The 13,128-nt window shown below is 38.6% G+C and overlaps 1 protein-coding gene across 1 annotated transcript in view; it reads right to left on the bottom strand.

Annotated features, from left to right (window-relative positions):
- Positions 1-3,605, bottom strand: part of LOC134532157 (spidroin-2-like) — a 155,407-nt gene extending 151,802 nt beyond the window's left edge. The window contains exon 1 of the mRNA XM_063368568.1: positions 3,346-3,605. Coding sequence (XP_063224638.1) covers positions 3,346-3,605 — 260 coding nt within the window. The remainder of the gene's footprint in view (positions 1-3,345) is intronic.
- Positions 3,606-13,128: the final 9,523 nt, after the last annotated feature.

The raw sequence follows: 13,128 nt of genomic DNA, 5'->3' as shown, positions 1-13,128 counted from the left end.
GTCTACACGATTCTGTAGACCACTAAGACTTCAGTTTTTGCACGAAGACAGAGAAACGACAGTGGATGAAGTGCAACACTTCGAAGAACAGATAAAGAAAATTGTGCCTTTCGAAACTGTAATCGATGAAAAAGAAATTACGATTATGTACAATATGGCATTCACAATGATCGATACTAAAGTATGAAATGCAGTGACATCTACGAAATCTGCGCAACGTTGCTATCTGTGTGGAGCAAGAAGCAAAAATTTTAATGATATTGATTCTATTCTAAAAATGAAGGTTGATGAAGCCAACATAAAGTTTGGATTGTCGACATTACATGCTTGGATACGTTTCTTTGAATGCTGTTTGCATTTGTCCTACAGACTTGGCATTAAAAAGTGGCAAATTCGCAGTGTGGAAGAGAAGCAGATGACTGAAAACTGCAAGAAAGTCCTTCAAAAAGAATTTCGTGTAAGGTTAGGATTAACAGTTGATCGTCCAAAGCCGGGATACGGAAGTACAAATGATGGGAATACAGCGCGGCGTTTTTTTGAAAACTCGGCTGTGTCTGCTTCGATAACAGGGTTGGACGAAATCTTAATCAAACGTTTTCATGTGATTCTGCAAGTTATTTCGAGTGGCTATGATATAGACTGTGATAAGTTTCAAGTATATGCATTGGAAACAGCAAGAAAATTTGTTGAACTATATCCTTGGTATTATATGCCAACTTCGGTGCATAAAGTATTAATTCATGGTCCAATTCTAATCGCTCACGCATTGTTGCCAATTGGCCAGTTATCTGAAGATGCTCAAGAAGCTCGTAACAAAGATATTAAAAGATATCGTGAAGACTTCTCACGAAAGTCTTCCAGAACAAAAACCATGGAAGATATTTTTAGTAGACTCATGATTACTTCCGATCCCTACATTTCCAGTATCAGAAAATTACCACAGAAGAAATTAAAGAGTTTATGCCAGGAAGCTATAAACTTACTACTCTCTCCTGCATTAACCACTGACAATAAAACTGAAATTGGCCCTACCTTGTATCCCAACTCGGATGTTGACTCTGATGAAGATTTCAATTAGAAAAGTTTGTTTTTGTAAAAAAAAAATACATTTTATTATATGTAATTAAGAATATTAATATAGATAGTTTAATATAACATTTGTAGTGACAAACTAATCCAAAGATCAAAAGAATTATGGTTTTTATGAAAATGATTTTTTATAACTTGTTAATTTTTTTTTTTTTTTTTTTTAGTATTTGAAATGTTGAGTTTCGTACTAATCATAAGCCCTTCGAATTTTCAAAACACATCTAAAATCTCCCACCTCCCCATTATTTTGCTATCTAAATTCGATAATTTTCCACTTTTTTCCGCCATATTGGACTCGCTATTTTGTTTACAGTAATTATTTTTTGTTATTTGTAACCAGTGGCCTTGAAAACCCTTGTATACCAATTTATGTTTGAACTAGCTGCCCGACCCGGCTTCGCACGGCTATATTAATGTAAAAAAATTAAGCCACATCTCCCATTTACAGTAATGGTAAATAAAAAAAATTCAGTGAAAATTTATTACAATGCTGTATAATGTGCCGGAAAGAAAATGAATAGCACCGATGGTTTCCCGACTCGTGCACGCAACGTACAACTGATGTACCCGTACTTCGCTACGGCAGTCTACAGGCAGATCACTCTTGCGCTGCTCATTATACATGCTCCTCCTTGTGGGTACGCCACTGCCGTGCGATGCCCGTTGCCATGGAGACGCAGAAGACATGAACAATGCAAAATCCTGTTCTCATGCAGACAAAGTACCCACTGTTGCCTGGTTTTAACCACCCATGGGATCTAGTTTTCGGAAAATGTCATCCTGCGTAACATAAGGTACATTACTGTGAAGTTTCAAGTCTGTAAAATATATATACTTGAAAAAAAATGCAATTTTTGATATTTAAAGTACCCGCCAAAATTTCAACGATGATGAGGACTGCACTAACAATGAAATAGTCGTTGCCATAGAGACGAATGAAGCATCAACAAAGCAACAGCCGTTGGAAACTGGAAATTTTGATATATTACGCCCCCGAAACTCCCCTTGGGATCGGATTTCCGCAGAATCCGTCCTTAGTGAGCGTCTACATCACAAAATGAGTAACTATGCTAAATTTCAAGTCAATTGGGTGTATAAGTAGTTTTTTAGATCTCGTGATGAGTGAGTCAGTGAGTGGTATTTTATCCCCTTGGGGGTGGAATTAATCAAAATACTTTCTTAGCGGATGCCTACGTCATAACATCTACCTGCATGCCAAATTCCATCCCGATCCTTCAGTGGTTTGGGCTGTATGTTGATAGATCACTATGTCAGTCAGTCAGTCACCTTTGAGTTATATATATAAGATGATACAATTTAATCTGAGGTTTTGGCCAGCTTTTTGTGATTTGGCCCCACTGAGGATCGCCACGAGTTTTAAACACAGCATCATGCAAATCACCATTTTGATCACTTTAAAAAAAGGCTTAAAATAATAAATGTTTTTACCAAACACGAAATATCATGTAAACAAACATCCTGTAAAGCCTGAATAATTTCTCTTTCTTTCTCTCTCTCTCTCTCTCTTTCTCTCTCTCTTTTTTTTTTCATGCGAAAAATGGATTGCGAATACGTTCGATAACTTCCTAGGTAAAAAAATCCAAATGTTTTCCAAACAAACACCCTTCGCTCAGTTCAATTCGAAATACCCTGCGGCGTTCTCTTCCGTGGTTTGGTTCTGACACGATGTGGACGATGCTTAAAAATATTACGATAATGGGAACAAACACATCAATTTCACAAGGTTATGATATTTAGTACTTATAATTCCTACTGGCTGTTAAAGACTTTAACTACGTTTATCGACAGCTGGTAAAATGTTTACTATTTTTATTATTATTGCCTTCACTCGCACCGGCAGAGGCAGGTGTCGCTCGAACAATAAGCCGGCGAGGCCCGCGGTCAACAAAATGGCCATCGGGAACTAAAGAAAACAAAACAAAATGGCTCTTCTATCGCGAGCATCGTGCAGGTGGAGTTCCAAGCTGTCTACCCCTCGAGAGAGAGAGAGAGAGAGAGAGAGAGAGAGAGAGAGAGAGAGAGAGAGAGAGAGAGAGAGAGAGATAACACCCGGACAAATAATTTGAAAAGCGGAAGGGACCGACAGGAAAAAGGGGCAGGAGGGCGAGTGAGGGCACAAGAAGGCTGGAAGGGAAAGCAAGTACCGGAAATTGGTGAAGGCGGAAATGAGTCTAAGGGGAGGAAGGAGAGCGCAGCTGCTATTCCTTGTGCCCTCCTTTATGCGAGCATGCGCACGACACGGCGCTCTCGGACGAGGCACACGTGTGGCGGCGAGGCTCGCGGAAGTGCCCAGAAGCTTCTCGCACACACGCGCGCCGCGGGGAGGGGGGAGGGGAGTGGGTGGGGGAAAGGCGCTCCTCTGCACCTGCGCAGCTGCCGGTCCGGTCCGGCGGCGTCGCGTCCTTGCGGGGATCGAGGTTACGTCGCGTCGCCGAGCGCGCAGGTGCGCCGAGCCGCCGCAGGGAGCGCCCGCATCGCGCGTCACTCCCTGGCATCTGGCAAGTACATGAAGGCCCGTCTACAATGTCCTGAACTGTGTCCGGCGGACGCTGGTCGCTGATTGGTCCACGTGGCCCTCCTACGTCATGCGTGGTGTGGGCGACGCGACGCGACGGTCCGTATACATTGGTCAACTTGAACTTTTTGTCCCAAACCGTGTCTTTTGGCAACATAAAACAAAACAACAGAACGCTCACGATATTTGAATTTCCGGTTCCCGTTTGAAAAAAACATGCATGAAAACTATAAACAAAGAAACAACCAAAAACAATTACTGCGTTCTAGAATTCAGGACTTTCTGATCATGGGGGATAAACTCTAAGTGCCGAGGCGAGACCTAGTTATTTTTTTTAAGTAGAGTCTCATTTCTATATCTTCCTCTTTGTTATGTGATTCAAACATCGGACAATACAATTGTAGACTGAGCAGTTTTCTGTGCGACTATGTGACGTCCTTCACATTAGGATAAGGACACGGACCGCCCACAGGTTCGGATTATTATAGATGGGTCTTTAAGGGATAGGTTAGCTACATTATAAATACTGTACAACATCCTCTTAGAAAAGAATTCAAAAACATTTTGGGAAATAAAACATAATTATTTAGTATTTTTACTATTTATTTCTCAGAAAAGTTTATTTATTATCGTCTTTATTGGTGGCGAAGCAATGACGATTCGCCTTGGCTGACATCAAAACAAATTTTCTGCTATCACATCATGAATTGAAGTTTTAAAAATAATAATTATAACATAAACATAATATATGTTAGAATATGTAATAAGATAGAAAGCTAAAATAAAGGTAACTAACTAAACATCAGAATAGGCATACACGTGCTGGAAAGTCTGGAAAGTAAATAACACTAAAAATACCGGCGTTGCCAAAACAAGACAATAATAAGTGTTATTACATTCAAACCAGTCACTCATACATTCACACTCAGATTCAAGCAGTATGCTGTAAAGAGATTATGGTTAGTAGGTGTTCCAAAAATTTATTTTCAATATGTGTTTAAAATTAGTTAGGTTTTTTGAATGCTCTGTCGTCTGGTCTAGTTCGTGGATCGTCTTCAGAATTACCATTACTCATGCACAAATTTGTTCCATATGTTTAAATGACTATAGTTCAGAGAGCCACCATAAGATTATTTCTAAAATAAACATATTTTAACAAAATTAACTATAATTTTGTGCTAAATAGCATAATTGATACAAAATTTCAACTACTAATGTTTATGGATATATATCTTACTTTATCTATAATATAAAAATGAATCACAAAATGTGTTGGTAAGCGCATAACTCAACAACGCCTGGACCAATTTGGCCAATTTTTTTTTTTTTTTTTAAATGTTCGTTGAAGTTTAAAGATGGTTTTTACGGTGAGAAAAATTCGAATAATTGCCGGAAAAACCCTAAAACCAGCCCGTTTCTTTTTCCCATACAAACGTTTTCTAACTAAAACGAGCACTCATTGTTGTTTAAACAATGTAGGTATGTTCCTAACGTCAAAGAGTCAATTTGCACTTTATTCCTACCTCTGTACAACGTTCAATCATATCTATCAAAACAGTGTGCGTTGGAGCACAGATAAATAAAAAAAAAATAAACCGAAATCGAATAGTTCAATTTGGTCGGCTTCGCGATATTATTTCATTTGTTTTACTTTAAAATGCATCAGTTTTCAAGTCATTACATCAGTCAAACAAAACCAGCGTTACCAAAAGTATTTCATAAGTTTAAGTTTTTATTATTTCTTTTCCCTATTTTAAATACGGCTTGAAGGATTTGACTCCAAGTCATATAAAATTTTAAAAAAAGTTGAAACAACAACAAAATGTCAATGTCAGTGTTTTTTTTTTCCCTTGGATTTTAGGTTACCTACCCTAATGAGTTTGCTTTTGTCAACTTATCCACGAAACAAATTCTTACCTATATAGTGATTTGTGCAGTGTTTATTTACCTATGATCGCTAATTATTGCATGTGACAAAATAATCTATAATATAGATATGCCTCCTATTAGACTAATCAATTTAGGTAGAAGAACCCGAAATGCTACAAACCAAGCTAATTACCGATCTAATCATGCACTACAATGAAAATAAAAATTATTATGTTTCACATGATTAACAATAAAGAGATTACTTATTTTTTTATTTATCTTTTTATTTATATGTTTTATTTAATTATATTTCTTATTCACAACACCCTATCACCAGGGTGACAGTTCTGTTCAGGAGAATTTTTTGCCCCGACTATAAAATATGTAGGGGAAAAAAAAGTCACATTACAAATCATTTTGACAGGACTTTATTGCAATTTAATTAGGCAGTACGAAGTCTGTCGGGTCAGCTATTACTTAATATAACCGTTAAATACACGTAACTTCAACTTACCTTGTAGAAATAATTTCTTACATCTGCAGTTTCATGGTATAACTTTATCCACTTCGTATCGTTGTGATATAACATTATTGTCAATTTTCAGAAAGAATATTTGCTACAGTTAAAACATTTCGAATTAATTTTCAATGCTGCTTCCCTGCAGATTTTCATAGAGAAATATTGATCGAAAATTATAATTACAGCAGTAATTAAGCATGTGTTACCCAGCTATGGAAATCCAGAAAAGAAACTTCTAGTGAGAGACCGTGTATAATTAAACAAAAAAAAATACAAATATAAATCTAGTATCTAGCATATATCTGACGATAAAATTCTGTAAAGAACACAAAATGCAATGTTTGTTTGATTGAACATCCGAAGAAATTGCCAAAGATGAATATTATGACATTAAAATGAGGTAACACATAGTGGAGGGTAAAACCGAGATTTAAGGGAGACATACATGAACAGAAGGACGCCATCTTGATTTATACATATTTTTCCTCATAACAATCTTCTATCTTTTAATTTTCAAAATTTGGCAACGCTGAAGCACAGTATATCATTTAGTGGAATTTCTGAAGTTAATAGTGACTGTTTGCTACAAACAGTTGGCGTTTGATATTGAATTCATGTTTGGGGATGGCTACAAATATAATAATTATGATAATATGCACTATTTAATGGTCTTTTAAATTATCTACGTGCGTGATATCTCCCTTAAAAAAAGACAAATGTTTAATATTATAAATTTAAAAAAAATCCCTCTCGGCACAGCCTACAGGCTTAGGTAGATTTTGAAGTATTTATTCTGGAAATATTTTGGAAACTTCTATAAACTCCTAAAACATAATTAGCAAGTACATAACTTCAACAGCGCATTATCTTCGTTTATGTTGAGAAACTCCGAAAAGAGCGCAAGGAGTGAGTTTCGACTTGAAAACATTATGATTCTTTTTTCTTTTCTTTTTTTTCCTAACCTAACTAAAACTAAGTGTATTTTGTTTGGGAGGGTCTGAGTTAGGGAAGACTCTAGGTGCGTCCCAGGCCGAAGCCTTTACGCCTATTCATGCTGGGTTTAAGCCATGCAGACAAGGGAGCATGCATCGTGTGCTTGTTCGGGGATTGGCCAGCCATGGCTGCGATTGGCGCCATGACTAACTCCCCTATCTTAATACTAGACTATAACTAGATAAGTTGGGCCCAGGTAAAACCTCCATAGACAGAGGGAAAACCCTGGGCACTTCCATGCGGGATGCAAAATTTCATGCATTAATTACGAGCAGGTTGGTTACAGGAACAGAAGGATGGTTCAGGAAGAAGAGTTGGTCAGAGTAGAAAGAGTCTACCATGCGGGGGTTGGGCGCTTGGTCGGTCATTATGTTTCGTGACATAAAATATATTCACTGTGGGAGTTAAAAACCAGGAAAGAAACGATGGGCGGTATAAAATTTTTCTGAAAATTGACGCACTTTATAAATTATGCCAGATTGTAATAGTCTTTCAATGATGGTTACGTCAAAATTTCCTGAGCTCGAGTTTGTAATTTCCAGAGTATTATTTCATTTTAATTATTGTCTTTAGTGGTGTCGAAGTTAAGACAATACGCATTTTGTTACATTTAACAGCATTAAAAGATTCTCTTCATTATATTACATATACTATAAAAACAATAAAGTAAAACAAAAATATACTTATAATAATGTAGGTAACATATAGAAAACCTACTTCAATGCTAACTAAATTTTCAAAAATACGTTCTCGAGTATGCAGTATGTACTTTTCCGAGTATTCAGTGTGTATTACGTCCACGGTCGACAATGCAAACGTTGTGTCGAGGATAATAAGGGGGGGGGGGGGGGGGAAATTCGCTGCGACGCAGTGCTGCCAACTCTTGCCCTGTCCTCGTCCACGCGTCCTCGGCGAAACGAGTCTTTACCCGCGCTCATCAGCGAAACTGCCTGCGGCTGAAATATTTAAAACAACGCGTCGGTTCCCTTTCTGTCCCTTCAGCCGGCCGCAGGGGTCCTTCAACCCTCCCCCTGCTCCCTGCTCGAACCACCCGCCGCCGTGAATAATTAACGATAAAGCAGCTCGGTTGAGAAGGGAGAAGGGGACGTAGGGAAACCTTGCGGACGAGGACGTCAAGAAGAGGTCGCGAGAAGCAAAACGAGGCCAAGACAGTCACGTGGAAACATTCGGTGGACAAAATTACGATCGTGGGGGAATTTTTATATTTCTTATATTTTGTTTTCCTGCGACTGCAGATGATCGATGAAGGGATAAGAAGAGGGGTGAAAATTTCTTCGAGGTCCTTTCACGGAAAAATGCAGGGGAAATTTTAAAATTCATGGAAAATTTATTTAATCTTATATATTATTACTCTAGCCTGTTTTTCTGTCGGTCGCGAGATCTTCCTTATTCCATTATCAAATTCCATGATTTACCCCTCATTTTAAAGCTTATCTTGTCGGCTTATTACGAAAAATAGACCCACGGTTTAAAAATGTACCACTTCTCTTAAATTTTAGATTTAAAGTCATCTAACAAGAGATCCTTTAATGGATGCGTCGATTATTCGATAGATATCGAATCGGATTCGATAAATATCGAATCGGATATCCATTTGAAACATCAGCGTTTACATATTTCTTTTTTAAATTGCACTTCCGTCATAATAAACAGAACTTATGTTAAAGAAATCTTAGAGGATCCTTCAACTTAACCAAAAAATTCCACCAAAAAACACTTAACCAAAACTTCTGGCACGTCAGACTTTTCTTATAAGAAAGTACTTTTGAAATAACTGTGATATTTTATATCAAAAAGGTAACCTACAAACATAACCTCTTACATTTACTTCTCATAGCATCATTTAGTGTTGAAGATACGTACAACCAAAAAGTGAACGATAATCACATCATCACTTCCAACATTGTATTTAAAGAGGTTTTGTAAACGTGTATATTATTGGTATGTTTGAATATAATACTTCTGTAAAAAAATTTGTACTGATTTGTTCAATTAAGTAGGCTACATGTCTTCTTTTGTACCAACACCCGTTTGCTTTTTTCTATTCTTCTTCAAAATGTAATTTCTCTCAAATTTGTAAATAATGGAATGCCACAAAAAATGATTTGGTGCGGACTGCGGGATTCCACTCGGATCGACAAGTTAAATTTTAATAAAAAAAAAAACACAACTACGATATGGAGATCTCGGTTTGAAGCCGGCAAGGTTATTCGATTAAAAATAGCGACTGATACTTCCTCCACGGTAGCCATTGGCAGACTTACATCCTACCACTAATGCCAAGGAATATATTACATCGGCCAGTATAACGTAATAGTAGCCATCTTTTTTTTTGTCTGCTGGAGGCCACCATATTAGGATCGCCATCTTGTTTTTGTCTGCTAGAGGGCGCTGCCGTCATATTAGTTTAATTATTACATGCTAGAGTGCAGTATTATTTATTAACAGACAGTCAACTGTCGCGATATCAGCCATATTGTCGGCCGTCTTGGCTGCTATCTTGAAATTCTGTAATTTTTTTAGCTATAAAATTGGGGGAAATTCCAAAAATCATAAAATAAATATCACCTATTAATGTAAATACTGATTCTGTAGATTTTCGTTCGCGGTCTGATACCAGGCAGTACAGATTTAATTAAAGTTATTAATAATATATTGAACAGTCTATGGTCCGTGATACAATAACTAAAAAAACATAATTACCACATGAACTAGCAGGACAGAGGAGTTAGCACACACCAAAACCAGTCACTCATGCGGTAAGGAAGAATTTCAAAATGATGGAATGATATTCATCAAAATTTTTTTAAATAAAATTTTAATGAATTTTAAAAATTTCTTCGAATTTCTAGTTTAATATTTACGGATTTTCAAGATGGCGGCCGTAACAAAAATTGCAACGATGTCGGTTAGTAGTATAGGAATGACGGTCCTGAAACAGGGTTCAGGGTGTGGTGCCTGGTGCCGATCCACATCTCTGATGTCACGTCCATCTCTGTCGTCACGGCGGCCATCTTGGATTGTGACGTCACGGCGGCCATCTTGGATAAGCGTAACGGGACACAGCGTAACGGGACACAGCGTAACGGGACATAGTGTAACGGGACAAAACCTTTGACCTGGAACTTGACCCCGTCGGCCATTTTGGATCTGCCATCTTGGATCCGCCATTTTGGATGACGTCATTGTGTTCTAGAAAATTCCGGCGATGTGTTTTCCGCCATTTTGAATGATGACGCCACCGTTGCAATTTTCGTTACGGCCGCCATCTTTAACTTTTTTATTTATTATCCGATTTTAATGAATTTTTTTAAAAATTATAAAAAAAAATTAAATAATAAAATTTCAATAAAAAATATTTAAAAAACAAACATTTACGACACGGAGTTCGGAGACCTTGGTTCGAACCCGACGAGTGCAAAAAAAAAATAAAAATGGCGACCGATCCTTCCCTCGTGGTGGGTGCTGGCAGACTGACTCCCACCACTTTTTTTCAAAGCATATATAACATCATCTAGTATGACGACATGACCGCCATCTTGTCTGCGATGCTGGAAGCCATCATCATTGTATCGTCGGCTAGAGTGCACCGACACCATGTTAGTTTAATTCTTACCCGCTAGAGTGCAGTAATCATTTATTATTGCTGTGACACCCGCCATCTTGTCATTTGGCCGCCATCTTGAAAATCCGCAATTATTTAGCTAGAAATTCGGGAAAAGTTCCAAAATTCATTAAATAAATTTGTAATCTATATACTGATTGATTAGATCGAATAAGGTCCTTGGTTCGATCCCTGGCCGATACAAAACAACTTTAATTTTAAAAAAATACTAAAAAAGTGTTAGGTGTGAGAAAATAAAAACACCGCAAGTTCTTTTAAAAAAAACTTTTATTACATACATACTACACTACTACAAGTACAAAAAAAATACACAGACAAATTACTAAAGTCTTGTGGATTTCTCGATTGAAACAGTCTTCTTACTATACGGACTAAGTCCTTTACATGACTTTAAATGTCTATTCAGTTTATCAGGTCGACATATTGGTACACCACAATTTTCATACAAAGCCGAATTATCGACTTCATTAAAAGGACAGTGATATATTTCGTGTCGTTGTGCACTCTGAATATTTACCAATGTTTTGTTACAAAATATACAGCTTGATTCCGATGAATGTACAGCCAGTCTATCACAATTCCTGAGGTGCCGTTTTAATCTTCCATATAGTACAAACTTGCTTAAACATCTGTTGCACTGATATTTAATGCGTTCAGAGTTATTACTACAATTGTGTATTACATAATCACGTAATTTCAAGTTTTTGATCTTCTCGCAGTACGTGCAGCCGGATGATGGAACACCGTTGGATGCACCTTCCTTCATCAATGCCACTGGAACTGTTGACAACCATTGTAACACTGCTGACATGTTAACTTCTGAAGCCGTTGAGGTCTGCTCTGCAGAAGATGTTGCACGCGTCGAAATCTCCCGCTGTGCTGAGAGAGCAGGTGTAGCTGTAGACATCGTTGTCATCGGGATCTGCACTGATGATGGTAGACCTTCGATCCAGGTTGGTGTTGATACTGGTAATGATGCCATCGAGTTCTCAAGAATAGATAGATACTGGTCCATTATGTTATACAAGTCTAACTATCCGAGCCGTTCATCATCGCAGCCAGAGACGGACTGAAGTCCATATCACCTGGGGTCTCACTTATATAGTCTCATTAGCCGGTACAACACATGAGTCAAATCAATAACCATGTTCATTATACGTCTTGGAGCATTTTTTATAATGACGATGTAAGCTATCGAGACGTGAAATTAGTTTATTGCACTTTTTGCACTGAAACAGTATTCTTTGAGCATTATTCTGACAGCTGCTTCTTTCATGTCTGCGCGCATTTGAAGTTCTAGTAAATGATGCGTCACAATATTTGCATTGATGCGATGTATGCTCTTCATTACTTGATGTCTGGAATGCAGATGATGAAACGTCAGCTGATGGTGGAACAGCACGTATCGTCGTCTCCTCTGCAGTAGGTATCGGGATCTTCACAGCTGTCGGCACCTCAGCCATTGAGCTCTCCGCTGCCGTGGTCCCCTCTGCAAACGGTATCGGGATCTCCGACTCCATCATCGTTGCTGTCATCGAGGTCCCCGCTGCTGTCGGTAAACATTCTATTCCGGTCGACATAACTAAATCTCACGATACTTAATGGAGAGAGCACGTCCGTACTGCACCGCGGCCAGAGGTGAACTGCGGGTCCAGTCGTCTGAACCTTGCTTATATACCCGTGGTCTACTGGTATACTACATGAGTCAAAATATTGTCTGTATTTAAAAAATTTTTATTAGGTACCTAAAAATTGAAGAAATAAAAACACACGAGTTCAAGTTTTACACATTTATTTATAAAAATTACACAAATACATATTAGGTTAAGGAATCAAGCATTTTCACAAGCAAAGTCTTTAATGCCACACGAACTGACACGTCGACTCCGGTTCCAACTGGTTCGTTGACTCCGGTTCCAACCGGTTCGCAGGCCACAGGATCAGGAACACAGGTTTCCAGCTGGTCATATTCTGCGACGTTGACAACTCCGACAAGACATGGTCGATGACGTCTGTGACCACGTCTACGCCTGGGCTTTGGCTCAGTGCTAGTTGGGACAGATTCACTGCCTGAACTGCGACGACGAGACGCACACCGTTTGGACGTCTGCGTAGAAGCATCACAGGTCGCAACAGGTTGCAACATGACCATTTTTGGTGTTGCACATGCAGACGAGGCGACTACCTCAGCGATGCTAGCAGGAAGGATTGTGTGTGGTCTCATGTGATAGACGGCACAGTTTCCAGGTTCGCAACAATCTACCAGCTGCTGGGTCGGTTCGTAGGACACAAGAAAGTGCGCAAACCGCCAATGCTGAGCGGCTCCATCACAGGTTTCTGTATATGTACGTAGATACCCGGAATCCCAGTAGCTGTACTCGACACTGCTGAAGCTAGGTCTTGCGCTCACGTACACGTTAGCAGGATGAAACGTAAACATCTTCTTGCAGGTCGAACGACAACTGAAGGCACGTA

The sequence above is a fragment of the Bacillus rossius genome, chromosome 1, assembly GCF_032445375.1.
Source record: "Bacillus rossius redtenbacheri isolate Brsri chromosome 1, Brsri_v3, whole genome shotgun sequence".
Lineage (NCBI taxonomy): Eukaryota > Metazoa > Arthropoda > Insecta > Phasmatodea > Bacillidae > Bacillus > Bacillus rossius.
Note: the sequence above shows the minus strand (reverse complement) of the source record. Positions and strands in the feature narration are given on the sequence as shown.